Here is a 15,884-nt window from a genome sequence, read left to right on the forward strand (position 1 = left end):
CAGAGAGACGCCCCGCTCATTCAAACGCCGAGCCTCGGCAGGGTGCTTAGCCCCGAGCACCTCAGCTCGCGGCCTCCCCAGCCCTCGTTCCTACTAGGTCGCCGCGAAAGCCCGGATCGCGGGACGCGGCCGGGAGGACCGGGGCCGCGAAGGCGGCGCGGCGCCGGCGGCCCGCCGCACCGGGCATGCTCAGTGGCGCGGCCTGCCGGGCGGCCTCTCGAGCCGCCCCCGGATCTGCGCGGCGGCGGCGGCGGCGGCGGCGACGTGAGCGCGCAGGGGGCGGCGGCCTCGCCCGTCTCTCTCTCGGCGCCTGGGTCGGGTGGGTGACGCCGAGCGCGAGATGTCGGACTTCGACAGTAACCCGTTTGCCGACCCGGACCTCAACAACCCTTTCAAGGTGAGCGTCGTCCCCAGCATCTCCCGCCGCGGTGACGCGTCGTTTGTGTAAACCGACAAGTTTCCTTCGCGCCCACGGCGCCCGCTACTCAGCCCCTGAGACCGAGGCGCGGGGCCGCTGCGGCCCCTGTGTCACTCGTGTGGGGGTCAGAGTGGGACCTCCTGAGCTCTCCATGCAGCCGGGCTCCCCCCTCGTCCCCAACCGGAGAGGGTCGTGCCCTGGCCCGGGAGTGGGGGCTCCCGAGGCTGCGGGGTTCCCGGCCCGCCTCCCGGGAGCGGGGCGAGCGAGCGCCCGGAGCAGGTGGACTTGTCACCTGCCTGGCCGGTGGGCTTGTCACCTGCCAGGCCGGCGCGGCCGGGCCGGGCCGAGGGCCAGCACGCCGCAGCAGAAGGGGGCTCGCCCTCGGGAGGGGTTGTCATGGGGACCCGAGGCGGCGGCTGCGGGGAGCTGCGTGGGGGTGATGGCAGCGATGTGGAGGAGAGGTGAGGGCACCGAGTACAATGTAATTTTTAAAAAGGGTTTTGTTTTTATTTTCTTAACTTGTGTTGCGCCCGGATACCACACGCGGCGCTGCCATTCCTCCTCCCCACCGTTTGCCTGAGGTTGGAGGTATTGATACCAAAGCCTAAGTTACATATAAATAAACGCACCTGGAAAACAATAGTGCACGTGGACGATCGTCTTCCTTTCTAAGCGCTCTTAGTAAGGTAAACGGGATATTTTCCAAGCTTCTGGGGCGTCAGCTGTTCTCTGGGCTCTGTGAGGATAGCATTTCCACCGTGAGCTTCTTTCCTTCTTGGTGTCTGCCTTGTAGAGTCCAGCTTCCGAAGGGCTTGGCTTAGAAAAGGGTAAAGGAAGGTGGCTAAGACGTTCATTATCTGCGCCTAAATTAATGCAACGTCAAAGGAACTATCTTTCTAAAAAGTACCACTCCAGGTTTCTTAGTGATCGCATTTGTTTAGCACGTGTAATTTGTTTCTGACTATTTCTTGAAGTTGGTTCTTTAATTTCCCCTGCATATGTATCAATACAGTAGTAACAATTAGTGGTCATACAAGGATCACTTTTCTGGCTTGTTGAGTTTACATCTTTTCTTTTTACTCCTGGTTTTATTAAGAATTTTAGAAAAGGAGAAACACCCCTTCCCTGATGATCAACTGCTAATTTCATGGAGGATTATCTTAAGTAAATGATTCTGGTTGTCATCGACAGTTTGACTCACTGTGTAGAAATGTAGAATGGACTCAGCTATTCGTTGCCTCTAATATCACTTAAGAAAATTCTATACACCTAGCCTGAAACTTTCAGGTTTTAGAGATAATATGGTTGTACTTTGAGGAGAATTTTTTTTCCCCCTAGAAATTAGTATTTAGTATTCCATCATTCCATGTTGTGGAAAATTAGATTATTGTTTAATCATAGGCATTCTGAAGCGACATCTCATAACTTGCCAAATGGGTATTTTAGAATATTTTGAGGTATAACACAGAATCTGTCAGCTCTTCCTAATTCAGACAGTTCATTGATGCTATTTAGCATCTGACCGTTTTGCTATTTTCTATTATAGGGTTCCATTTCCTGGCTTTTGTTAGGTAGCTAATTCTCTTGTTAGGGCAAGACAATGTTGCCTTTTAGCCCAGACTGCTTTTTTTTAATTAGTAATTATTATTGGACTATAGTTGCTTTACAGTGTTGTGTTAGTTTCTGCTGTACAGCAAAGTGAATCAGCTACATGCATGCATATGTTCTTTCTTGTATTTCCTTCCCATTTAGGTCACCAAAGGGCTCAGAGTACAGACTACTTTTTCGTCGCCTATAATGTTTCCACGACTCTTTCCTCTTCTGCAGTACTTAAGGTTGCTGTAGCAATTCTAAACCCCAAAGTAGCTTTAAATACTCATTCGTTGTGGCATAAAATTATAAACCGTTCTTGTTCTTTATAACTGGATGCATTTAGAGGACAATGAGTATTTAGGTTCATAAAATTCTTCGAAGGATAGATCAGTTCAGGCCTAAAGGGGTCTTGGTAGTACACCTTTATCTATTTTCGTTGACTGTTTTGTCATTGTGTACCTGACCTTTTATCTTTCCATTTAAGTTCAGCTGCCTTTTTCTTCTCAAAGTAAAAGTTTACCTTTATAGCATATTCTTTCTTCTTGCTACTGTTGGTTTCCTTTCATGTAAATGTTGATTTTTGAAATAGCATTTGTGGTCATCTCTACTTAAATATAAAACATTCCCAGATTTGTCTTTGTGTTACCTTAGCATCAACTTTCCCTACAAACCTGTTCGTATTTTCAATATTTGAAATATTTTAGTATTCAAAAATAAAGTTCATATTTGAAAAATATATGTATTTCACATTTGTCAGCCATCCTAATTTCTTCTTGATTTAAAACTACTTGATTTCCACTGCTAAATTGCTAACTTGCCCAATGTCTTACATCCAGATGTGGGTCGTGTGGAATTGGCATTAGAATTTAGATCACCTGATTCTTGCTGTGTTGCTGATGGCACTATATAATCTTGCCTGTTTGCAGTTCTGACATCAGAATTCTTGTGTTGTGTTTGGTGCTAGAACTTGAGGGTCTCATATTGTATTTAAAAGTTTTGGCTCAAGAGTTAAAAACAAAAACACTGCATTTGATTCTGGCTTTGTTTCCAACAGGCCAGCTGCAAAACCTTGGAAAGTTGCTTAGCCTCTATGCCTTAGTTTACTGTTAGGTAGAATATAGTAATAGTACTGAGAGGGTAACAGGCAGGAAGGCCAGGGGTCTCCAAAGGGAGGAAATAGCCAGCAAGTGTCAGACATTTTTATCTCTCTTAAGCGGCGGGAGGAAACACACTAGCGATATTTTTTCCTTCTCTATACAAATTTAAAAGGAGGTTTCTCTTAAAATACAGTGTTGCCAGAAAGACACCTGGTTTCGCCTGAAGTTAACTATTCTCAAACCTAGAGATAACCAATGCCTTTTTCTTGTGGAAATGTTTGTCTTAAGCTATGCTAATATGCTATGCATTTACCCCAGACTCTGTCTTCAAGTCAGTTCCGCCTCTTGGCTCAGAACCTACTTGACAAACCAGTATGTTATACTCAGATACTGTTCCCCTAATCTATGTAAATTAAACTATTTGTATGGTGGTCTGCCCTTCTTCAAGATTCAAGTTAATCTTTTTATGGCCCAGGATAAACCATTTTGTGCCAAGATTATCCCAAAATGCATCTTATGGTTGAGGGGCCTGGTGCCATTCTGATTTTTAAGACATTCCTTTCTTTCATTAACAGACTGCTAGTGACTATATAACATCCAGCTGAAGACTAGCAGGGGGGCACTCTTTCTGCCCCCTTCTGATGCCTATGTCAGAAGCTTTCTCTATCTCCTTTATACTTTAATAAAACTTTATTACACAAAAGCTCTGAGCGATCAAGCCTCATCTCTGGCCCCGGATTGAATTCTTCTCCTCCGGGGGCCAAGAATCCCGGTGTCTTTGTGTGATTCAACAACAACCTTTCAGTACCTTCTTCATAGGATTGTTAGTAGGATTAGGTGAACATACATTTAGTGTGTTGTAACACATTTAGTGTGTTATAACTACTCAAAGCAAGGTGGCTTTAATTAGATAATTAGTATTAAGAGTAATTCAAGGGACTGTATAGTTAACCATTTTATTTTTGCTTATTAATTTCGTGAAATTCATATTCCCTTTGAGTCTTCTAGAATGCTGTTAGAAGCTGTTTGGTGGGTCATAACTGAGGAATCAAGGTCAAAAATAAGTGGTTTGCTTTACTTCGTTCTACTAGATCAGACGCAGGTTGTCTGAATTCTAGTGCTTTGTCACTACACATGCTTCCTCCTCAATAAAAAAATCTCTGTATTAAAATTGAGCAACTGTCCACTTTAACCTCAAAAATTAATTCTACTCTATTGAAATAATCTATTTAAAACGGCCTACAATTCAGTGTTCTTATTTAAGTTGTCTTTTTAGTTTCAGTAATACCAGTGGTACCCTCAGAGTTTATTTGAAGTTGAAAATCGAAAACCTTGTCTTAAAAAGAGGTCCATAATTCCTGAACGTTACCCATTTTGTGTTCATTTAAAGTAAGTGGATAGCACTCTTACCCATTTAAAATGTTAAGACTGGAGATTGGATAGCACTAGGAAAGGACTTTAAGGAATTTTTCTGTGGTAGTCTAACTTTGGAAACTTTATCTTTCAGCATTAATCTGGGACATATTGGTAGTAATTTATGGTATTTTATGTTCATGTCAACTGCATGAGTTCCCACTGTTTTCCTCAGGTCGGTATTTTTAAAAAGCTTCCATTGAGCTGCTGATTGTATTTCATCAAATAAAGATGCGTCATTATTTTATTTACCTCTCTCAGTTACCTATGGAGAAGGCGATGGCACCCCACTCCAGTACTCTTGCCTGGAAAATCCCATGGACGGAGGAGCCTGGTAGGCTGCAGTCCGTGGGGTCGCAAAGAGTTGGATACGACTGAGCGACTTCACTTTGACTCTTCACTTTCACACATTGGAGAAGGAAATGGCAACCCACTCCAGTGTTCTTGCCTGGAGAATCCCAGGGACGGGGGAGCCTTGTGGGCTGCCGTCTATGGGGTCACACAGGGTCGGACACGACTGAAGCGACTCAGCAGCAGCAGCAGGTATCTGTTGCTGTGTAACAAATATTCAATACATGCACAATCCTTGAATTTGGAGGCCAACTGCATAACACTGGCTTATATAAGGGACTTGACATCTGTGGATTTTAGTATCCAAAGGGGCTCCTGAAACCAATCCCTGCTTATATACTAAAGGATGATTGCCTGTAATCCCAAAATGTAGTGGCTTAAAACAGCATTTATTTGTTCAGTATTTTGTTATTTGAGTTAGATTTAGCTGCGCAGTTTGTTTTTAAATGTTATTGTCTAGAGTCACTCATGTGCCTTCAGTCATCTGGCAGCTTGGCTAGGGTTGGGTAGCATAAGATGTCCTGGTGGTTACCTGGGGCTATTAGTGGGCGCAAAATAGGTTCTCTTTCATGTGGCCTCTCCTAGGAGGAGTCTGGGCTCTTTTCATGGTAGCAGCAGTGTTTCAAGAGGAAAAGAGTAAAAGCCACAAGGCTTCTTGAGTCATTTCACTTCTGCTAGAATTCTGTTAGTAAAAACAAGCCCCCAAACAGTCCAGATTAAAAAAAGGAGTTGGGAGGATGAGACTTCACTTCTTGATGAAAGGAACTGTGTCCCTCTTGATATAGACCTGGGAACTGAAACGATAAACCCAGCGTACAGTGGTGAGACACGTACAGGATAACGTGAGTAGAATTCCCACCATATGGAGGAGGAGTGGGAGGCACATCCCCGGCGCTGGTAAGATGTGTGTGCATCCTCGTCGTGTCTGACTCTTTGTGACCCGTGGACTGCAGCCTGCCAGGCTCCTTTGTCCGTGGGATTTCCCAGGCAAGAATCCTGGGGTGGGCTGCCATTGCCTTCTCCAGGGGATCTTCCCTAGCAGGGATCGAACCTGCGTCTCCTGCATTAGCAGGCAGATTCTTTACCACTGAGCCACCTTCGAAGTCCACTGGTGTGAATAGCAAGTATGAAATCGAGCCTGGCTCATTAGTTGGGGTCCCCTGCTTTGGGGGCAATGCATGTTCTTTGATTAGGGCCCATTTCTGTTACCTTGGAAATATTTCCTAATCTTTTATCTTCTTCTGCTTGTGGCTCTACCCTTTAAGAAGCCCTTCTTTTCTGTAAATTATCCATTTGTGACTGGGTAGTATTTTTCAATCTGCTTCCTTCTCATTGACAATTAGGAGTCCAAAAAAACTCTCTTCAATTTGAAATTGTTTCTTTTAGTCCAGGCTGGTACAACTCTCTTGACAATTTTGTTCCTCTTGTTGTTCGTTTGCTCAGTTGTGTCCAACTCTGCGACTGCAACCCCATGGACTGCAACATGCCAGGCCTCAGTGTCCTCACCGTCTCCTGGAGCCTGATCAAACCCATGTCCATTGAGTCGGTGACGCCGTCCAACCATCTCATCTTCTGTCGTCCCCTTCTCCCGCCTTCAGTCTTTCCCAGCATCAGGGTCTTTTGTAATGACTTGGCCGTTTGCATCAGGTGGCCACAAGTACTGGAACTTCAGCTTCTTCATCAGTCCTTCCGATGAATATTCAAGATTGGTTTCCTTTAGAATGGACTGGTTTGATCTCCTTGTAGTCCAAGGGACTCTCAAGAGTGTTCTCTAGCACCACAGTTAAAAAGCATCCATTCTTCAGTGCTCAGCCTTCTTTATGGTCCAACTGTCACATCCATACATGACTACTGAAAAAATCATAACTTTGACTATATGGACCTTTGTCAGCAAAGTAATGTCTCTGCTTTTTAATATGCTGTCTCAGTTGGTCATAGCTTTTCTTCAAGGAGCAAGCGTTTTTTAATTTCATGGCTGCAGTCACTATCTGAAGTGATTTTGGGGCCCAAGAGAAAAAAGTCTGTCACTGTTTCCACTGTTTCCCCATCTATTTGCCATGAAGTGATGGGACTGGATGCCATGATCTTAGTTTTTTGAATGTTGATTTTTAAGTCAGCTTTTTCACTCTCCTCTTTCACTTTCATCAAGAGGCTCTTTAGTTCCTCTTTGCTTTCTGCCATAAGGGTGGTGTCATCTGCATATCTGAGGTTATTGATATTTCTCCCAGCAGTCTTGATTTCAGCTTGTACTTCCCCTAGCCCAGCATTTCTCATGATGTACTCTGCATAGAAGTTAAATAAGCAGGGTGACAATATACAGCCTGACGTACTCCTTTCCCAATTTGGGACCAGTTCGTTGTTCCATATCCGATTTTAACTGTTGGTTCTTGACCTGCGTACAAATTTCTCAGGAGGCAGGTAAGGTGATCTGGTATTCCTATCTCTTGAAGAATTTTTCACAGTTTGTTGTGATCCACATAAAGTCTAAGTCAGTGAAGCAGAATTACATGTTTTTCTGGAATTCTCTTGCTTTTTCGATGGTCCAGTGGATGCTGGCAATTTGATCTCTGGTTCCTCTGCCTTTTCTAAATCCAGCTTGAACATCTGGAAGTTCTTGGTTCATGTACTGTTGATGTCTGGCTTGGAGAATTTTGAGCATTACTTTGCTAATGTGTGAAATGAGCACAATTGTGCGGTAGTTTGAACATTCTTTGACAGTACCTTTCTTTGGGATTGGAATGAAAACTGACCTTTCCCAGTCCTGTGGCTACTGCTGAGTTTTCCAAATTTGCTGGCATATTGAGTGCAGCACTTTCACAGCAGCATCTTTGAGGATTTGAAATAGCTCAGTTGGAATTCTGTCACCTCCACTAGCTTTGTTGGTAGTAAAGCTTCCTAAGACCCCTGTAACTCCACACTCCAGGATGTCTGGCTCTAGGTGAGTGATCACACCATCATGGTTATCTGGGTCATGAAGACCTTTTTTATATAGTTCTTCTGTGTATTCTTGCCACCTCTTCTTAATATCTTCTGCTTCTGTTAGGTCCCTACTGTTTCTGGCCTTTACTGTGCACATATTTACATGAAATGTTCCTTTGGTATCTCTAATTTTCTTAAAGAGATCGCTTGTCTTTCCCATCCTTTTGTTTTCCTATATTTCTTTTCATTGTTGTGTTAGGAAGGCTTTCTTATCTCTCCTTGCTATGCTTTGGAACTCTGCATTCAGATAGATATATCTTTCCTTTTCTCCTTTGCCTCTAACTTCTCTTCTTTTCTCAACCATTTGTAAGTCCTCCTCAGACAACCAGTTTGCCTTTTTCATTTGTTTTTCTTGGGAATGGTTTTGATCACTGTCTGCTGTACAGTTTTACCAACCTCTGGCCATAGTTCTTCAGGCACTCTGTCTATCAGATCTAATATCTTGTTCATTTTATACAAATTCAAATTATCCTTTAAAACACATCCATAATTCTTTTTGAGACAGTCTTATTTATTTAGGGTAGAGTGTCAGGGTGCTATGGATCAATACTCTAAAGATATGTGGAAGCCTTTTGTCTAGATTGAGTGTCTCCTACCGCCAGTGAAAGCTTTCAAGCTGCTAGGGTGGGTGGGGTATCTGTCACAATAACTAAATGACGAAACTAGTGTTTGAATATGTTTTGTAATATTTTGGTCCTTGCTTTTAACAATAGTTGTAACAGAAAATGTGATTGTGAGAATTTTTAAATATAAACTGTTCTTTTGCTGATGTTGCCTCCCACCAAAAGGTCTTTTGGAGTGTATTTAATATTTTAGTAGTGTTGAATGAAGATCCAGGAAATTTACTGGGTATTTTCTTAATATGAATCACAGTGTTAGGTGGTTCTTGAAAAATATATATTGGATTAATGAAGTTAGTTAGCAGTTCTTAAAAGTGAGTCTACAATGTTCTGTTTTTGTCCATCCAATGGGTATTGCTTTTAGTTTCAAGTAGATGTTTAAAGAGTGGTTTGAGCAAGATAGGTTGTGCCTAGCACGAAGTCAGAATGACCATGCGTATGGAATCAAGTCCTCAGAAGAATAATGTAAGTTTATTCAATGGGTTTAGTCTATAGAAGGCTAAAGGGAAATTTGAGATATATAGATACTTGAAGGATTCTTAGTTGGTTGAGTGAATAAATTTGTTCTTGCTTCAGAAAAAAGGCCAAATGGCAGAGTTTATGTGAAAATAGATTTAGTCCTAACCTAAAGATGTAAAAAAAAAAAAAATCTATTAGAATAGTCTGACAATGGTTTTTAGATATGGAGTTCCTCAGCACTTGAAGGAATTCTTGCAGAATTTGAATGACTTATTACAGGTGCTAAGGCAGAGATTTTCGTGTTTTGAGTCCCCCCCCCCCCTCATTTTAAAAGTCTCTGTTACATTTTTATACACTTATGGACCATTTGTGAATGCATAAATTCTTTCATGTTTTAATATATCGGATATCAGAATTGAGTCTGGTCAGCTCAGAGAAGAGGGTTTAAGTTCTAGGATGCTATTATGCTCTGTGTCCCAGCATGTACCGAGGGAGCAGCCTGAAGTGACTGCTTCCGCCCAGGCTGTCATCTCCTTTATTGTGTGATGCTTGCCATGCTGGCGGTAGCTGACTGATCTTATCAAAGGCTCAGCAGAAGCAGGTCTTTGGGCTGATCAGGAACAGATAAGAGCTCTTGGTCCAAAGATTTTGCCCCAACAAGAACAGTGATAGTTAACTGAGCTTTTTCTCTTACGAACATGAACTGAGAGCACAGAGAAAAAGTTACAGAATAAAGTAGTGGGGATAACTATGGAAAGACATGAGAAGAGAGCCAGATTATCTTAATCATGAAGCACCGGAGTAGGAATCATATGACCAGGGCTTCTGAGGTCATTTTCTAGAACTGCAGTCCTTATTAGAGCTGCTCTTGAACCACAAGAGATATTGCCATGTTTTGAAGAATTCCAGCCTTTGTGAAACATGGGATCTTTCTTTGTATGCAGAATCCGTTTTTTTTCAAGCAGAATTGCTTACAGGTAAATGCAAAGTAACATCTTCTAACCAAAATCATGATTGAATCAAGCCTATATCTAGACTGAGTACAGATATAAATGATAGAATACAGGTTGTCATGATACAGTTAAAGTTGTACTTAGTTTTTGGTGATAATGAAAATTCAGACACTATGAGGTGTTTTTAAATCACAAGAAGGAAATTTCCCAATGTTTCATAGGTGTGGAATGTAAAAGACAATGTGGAGGTTGGCTGGATTTGACTTTGTACCAAATCCCCTTCCCTGTGCAAGGAATGCCACAAGAAGTCCTCGTAAACGTGTGCAGAGAGCAATCCAGTAATCTCTCTGGCATTTGGCTTTGGGTGCTTGTAAGAATTAGTAATGCCAGTTCATCAGTTGATGGATATTTGAGTTGTTTCTACCTTTTGAGTATTATGAATAATGCTGCTATAAACATCTGTGTACAAGTTTTTGTTTGAACATTTGTATTAATTTTCTTGGGTGTATACCTGGGAGTAGAATCTCTGGGGCTTTGGTAAATATATTGAATCCTTTGAGGAATAGCCAGACAGTTTTTCAAAGTGGCTGCACCATTTCGTATATATTCCTGCCTGCAGTGTAGGAGGATTCCACTTTCCCTATGTCCTAATCATCACTTGTTACCTGTTAATAATTCTAGCCATCCTAGTGAATGTGAAGAATCTCATTTTGGTTTTGACTTGCATCTTGTCATATAATGTTGAATTTATTTTTATGTGCTTATTGGCCATTTGTATAACATCTTTGGAGAAATGTCTATTCATATCCTTTGCCTATTTCAAAATTTGGTTGTCTTTCATTGAATTGTAAGAGACTTTTAAAAAATATATTCTGGATTTAAGTTCTTTATGCAGATAAATGATTTACAAGTGTTTTCTCCCATTTTGTTGGTTACTTTTTTGTTAATGTTCTTTGAAGCACAAAAGTTCTAAATTCTGATTAAGTCCAAGTTATCTATAGATTCTTTGTTTTGATATTGTATCTAAGAGTCCTTTGTCAGACCTCAGGTCGTAAACATTTATCCCAGTTTTCTTTAAGAAGTTTTATAGTTTTAGCTCTTATGTTTAGCTTTCTGATGGATTTTGTGTTAATTTTTGTGTAGGGTGTAAAGTAAGGTTCAACTTCACTGTTTTGAATGTGGATATCCGGTTATTCCAACACCATTTGTTGAACAGACTGTTCCTTCCCCTTTGAATGATCTTGGCACCCTTGTTGTAAACTTTATTCATAATCTATGTTTTTGCAAAAGAAATGAAGTATTTTTGTTAAAAAGCCCTTCATATTTCATGCAAAATGGCTCCCAAGAACCTGCTGAAGTCCCGAGAGAGAGAGAGAGAGAGAGTGTGTGTGTGTGTGTGTGTGTGTATGTGTATATCTATTAGCTTGCTAATCTTCCCAAATCAATAGAGCTAGTGTTGCAACTGTTTCTAATCTCTGCTTGTTTCAAAACTTAAAAAAAGTATAATAATGAGTTTAATGCTTGTTTTTGGAATGTAATTATGAATACATCAATATTACCAACTTGATACTTTTTTTTTCTTTATAAGAGACTTCTGTTTATTTTACAGGGTACAGATGAATTACTGAATTTTTTTTTATCAGCAAAACTGTTAGAACCTCTTAAAAGAATAAAGCAAGGAATAAGTGTAAATTATAAATGTGTTGTGCATTTTGAGTATCGCTGAGATCAAACACTGACTTTTGGTGAGATCAAACTAGGAAGAAAGGATTTGTGATAGGTATATATTGATAATTTTAACTTGATTGTTAATAGAAGAAAAATAAATTAGACATTTGAAAGCAATGATTTAGTATATGTAGCTGTTAAAGATTTTTGCTTATCAAACAGAACAGGGCATATCATACGAACCGTATATACTCAACGAGTATTGGATGTTTCTTTGTTCAAGAGAAATAAGCAAAGGTAGAGTTATACATACGCTGTTGGCAGTCCTTTTGTCTGCAGGAGTCCTCCAGTGCTGGTTAGAATTCTCATACAGTGATGTGGGGTATATGTGGGGAGTGGTAGGTGATAGGAAAAGAGGGTCAAGAATACGGGCCAGTCATGGCTGGGGCTGGCGTACTAGCAGAAATTTACTGTTTTCCCAAAGTAGTTTATGCTTGTTTTAGCTTGATTTAGCCAGTCTTGTGGTTTTATTTATGGCCTACCATGCCTAATTTTTGGCATCTCAAGTAGTCATAAATTTTAGTGAATTGCTTACAAGTAAGGGGCATATTATAAAAGTGTAATTAATGTATTCCCTCAACTTCAAAGAAGTGTTACATGCTTTTTCTACTTGATTAAAAAAAATGTATGGAAATGTTTATATTTGAATCTCAGGGGAGCTTAACCACCATTTAGAGTTGAGTTCGTAAGAAAATGTTCCGTGAGCTGTATGTATTGCAGGCAAATATTTATGTGTTCTTACCCCAGCGCCGGGGGCTTAGAGGAAGGAGTTAGTGAAATCTACAGAGGTGGTCCAGGGGAGTAGGTAAAAGGCTGGCATTGGAGCCAGGCAGCCTAAATTTGCTTGTCCACCTCCTAGCTAGGTCACCTCAGGCAAATTGCTTAATTTTTCTGCTTTCCATATTTACTTGATTTTTTTTTTTTTACACTTCTTATAGTTACAGGAGTTTGCTTTTGAATTAAGACAAAGATAAGCTCTTAAAATAACAGATACATGAAATAAATAATGGTGCAAGTTTCTCTTTGGTTGCAACATGTGATTATTTATTCTTCTCCTTTATTTTATCCCTAAATTGCCTATATTTTCTAAGGCAGACTCTAATTTTTATTAACTTTTAAACTTTTGGTATTAACAGAAATAGCAACAAAAACAAAACATAGAAATTACTGGTTGTCTTACAAAGCATGGGAATTTGAGAAGCTATTATATATCACAACTTGACCTGAGAATAATAATGAGAGTTCATTTTATTTTTATGACAAATTACTTTGTGGTGCAAACTTTGTTTAAATGGTGAAAAGTTGTAAACTTGGTTGTTTAATGTTGATTTTTAAAAAGGATATCTATTTTTTTTATTATTATATTTGAGGCTAAGTAGTTTTTAAAGTTGTGATTATGATTACCTTTTGAAGTCATGGGAAGCTGACAGGATGAATCCCTGGTGTCACAGTTGGAATGCTGAACCTTTTCTCCCCATGGATATGTTGTTGTAGATTTGATTTGCTGGTCTGAAGAGCTTAACCACTAAGTTAGTAAGAGTAGGTTATTTATTTAGCCAGAATTCGTTTAAGAAAATGTTCCTTACAACATGTATATTTTCTGTGGTAAAGCTACACTTGAAAGTTGACTGCCTATGTGTGTGTGCTCAGTTGCTAAGTCGTGTCTGACTATGTGACCCCATGGACCCCATGGACTGTAGCCCACCAGGTTCCTCTGTCCATGGCAGTCTCCAGGCAAGAATACTGGAGTGGGTTGCCGTTTCCTTCTCAATGACTGCCTGTAATATGACCAAACTACTGAGACATTTAAACATTTGTTCATGGGTATTTGCTGGCCACATTTAGTGGTAATTGTTTTGCTATTTCAGTATTTAATATGAATGACAGAAAACTCATTAATCTTGGTGCAGAACCAGTATATATGACAAAACAAACTTTTTTTGGTGCGAAAACCTCTTGAGAGTCTATTGAAAATAAGGGGTGTCATCCCGTCCTTAGGATGTCAGTGCAGTGGCTCATTCTTTAGTGCTCATTTGAGTCCGCAAGTCAGTTGAACAAATATGATCAAATATTTTCCTGGTTTTTGCCATCGTCCTTTTTCTTTTTATGTCTGTATACTTTAGTGCATTTTTGATGGGCATCTAGCTCTTTTAGCTACCCAGTTTCTCAAATTTATAAGATATTTTCATGATTCCAAAGAGCAGGATGCTAAAATAAAGTATCTAGTTTGTAAGTACGCAAACTCTGGTATCATTGTAGTCTCTGAGAGCCAGATCTCCTACCCAATCTTTTTCACTTCTTTCCTAATGAGTGTTTCTGTAGTTAATAAGGGCACTGAGTGATTTGGTATTTAGATTTTGAAGACGTGGATTTTTTTAAAAGGCTTGCTGCTTATTTATGGCTGTGCTGGCTCTTCTTTTCCATGTGTGCGTGCTCTAGTTGCAGTGATCTGGAGCTTCTCTTCGTTGCAGCACGTGGCCTTGCATTTCAGTGGCTTCTCTTGTGATGCTGAGAACAGGCCCTGGGACACGTGGCCTTCAGTAGTTGCGGTGTGTGGACTCAGTAGTTATGGTGCAAGGGCTTGATTGCCCCCCAGCTTGTGGGACCTTCCTGGACCAGGGATTGAACCCATGTCCCCTGCATTGCTCGGTGGATTTTTAACCACTAGACCACCAGGAAAGCCCTGCATATGGATCTATAGCTGGTTGGCACCATTTCTTCCAAGAAATGTTACAACTGATTATCTTCTTAAAAACAACTTTGAGATATAATTAATGTACCATGAAGAAGTGAAGTGAAGTTCCTCAGTCCAGTCCGACTCTTTGTGACCCCATGGACTGTAGCCCACCAGGCTCCCCCATCCATGGGATTCTCCAGGCAAAAACACTGGAGTGGGTTGCCATTTCTTTCTCCAGGGGATCTTCCCGACCCAGGGATCAAATCCAGGTCTCCCACATTGCAGGCAGATGCTTTAACCTCTGAGCCACCAGGGAAGCTGTACCATACTGTTAACCAATTTAATGGGTACAATTTAATGATTTTTAGTGTATTCACAGTTGTGTGGCATCACTATCAATTTTAGAACATTTTCATCACTCTGAAAAGAAATCTCATGACCTTTCACAGTCATTACCCATTTCCCTTCCAACTTCTCCAGCACTAGGCAGCCACTAATATTCTCTCTGGACATTTCATATAAATGGGATTGTAAAAAATGTAGTCTTTTATGACTGGCAGTCTTTTATGACTGACAGTATCATGTGTTTAAGTTTTATTCATATTGTAGCATGTATCAGAAATTCATTTGTTTTTATTGTCAAATTATAATTCCATTGCATGGATATACTACATTTTATTTGTACATTCATCGGTTGATATAAGTTTGGCTTGTTTCCACTTTTGGCTGGTAGGAATCATGCTGCTGTGAATATTTGTACAAGTTTTTCTGTGGATATATGGATATGTGTTCCAAAGAATAGCAAGGACATAAGAAAGCCTTCCTAAGTCAACAGTGCAAAGAAATAGAGGAAAACAATAGAATGGGAAAGACTAGAGATCTCTTCAAGAAAATTAGAGATACAAAGGAAACATTTCATGCAGAGATGGGCTCAATAAAGGACAGAAATGGTATAGACCTAACAGAAGCAGAGATGTTAAGAAGAGGTGACAAGAATACACAGAAGAACTATACGAAAGAGATTTTCCTGACTCAGATAACCACAATGGTGTGATCACTCACCTAGAGCCAGACATCCTGGAATGTGAAGTCAAGTGGGCCTTAGGAAGCATCACTGTGAACAAAGCTAGTAGAAGTGATGGAATTTCAGTTGAGCTCTTTCAAATCCTGAAAGATGATGCTGTGAAAGTGCTGCACTCAATATGCCAGCAAATTTGGAAAACTCAGCAGTAGCCACAGGACTGAAAAAGGTCAGTTTTCATTCTAATCCCAAAGAAAGTGTCAAAGAATGTTCAAACTACTGCACAATTGCACTCATTTCACACACTAGGAAAGTAATGCTCAAAATTCTCCCAGCTAGGCTTCAGTAGTACGTGAACTGAGAAACTTCCAGACATTCAAGCTGGATTTAGAAAAGACAGAAGAACTAGAGATCAAATTGCCAACATCCATTGGATCATAGAAGAAGTAAGAGAATTCCAGAAAAACATCTACTTCTGCTTCATTGGCCTTCTACATTGCTTCATCTACATCTGCTTCCTTTGACTGTGTGGATTACAACAAACTGTGGAAAATTCTTCAAGAGATGGGAATACC

At 40.6% G+C, this 15,884-nt stretch overlaps 1 protein-coding gene across 7 annotated transcripts in view; it reads left to right on the top strand.

Moving 5' to 3' along the window:
• The first annotated feature begins 281 nt into the window (after positions 1 to 281).
• The window catches only part of SCAMP1 (secretory carrier membrane protein 1), a 150,707-nt gene continuing 135,104 nt past the window's right edge, over positions 282 to 15,884 (top strand). For 6 of the 7 annotated variants that reach the window (XM_059890510.1, XM_059890512.1, XM_059890513.1 and 3 more), the window contains exon 1: positions 291 to 397. In XM_059890510.1, coding sequence (XP_059746493.1) covers positions 341 to 397 — 57 coding nt within the window. In that variant the 5' untranslated portion in view covers positions 291 to 340. Of the gene's footprint in view, positions 398 to 15,884 lie in introns of all 7 variants that reach the window. The other variant, NM_001076054.2, reaches the window with a different exon arrangement.

Source organism: Bos taurus, chromosome 10 (genome assembly GCF_002263795.3).
Source record: "Bos taurus isolate L1 Dominette 01449 registration number 42190680 breed Hereford chromosome 10, ARS-UCD2.0, whole genome shotgun sequence".
Lineage (NCBI taxonomy): Eukaryota > Metazoa > Chordata > Mammalia > Artiodactyla > Bovidae > Bos > Bos taurus.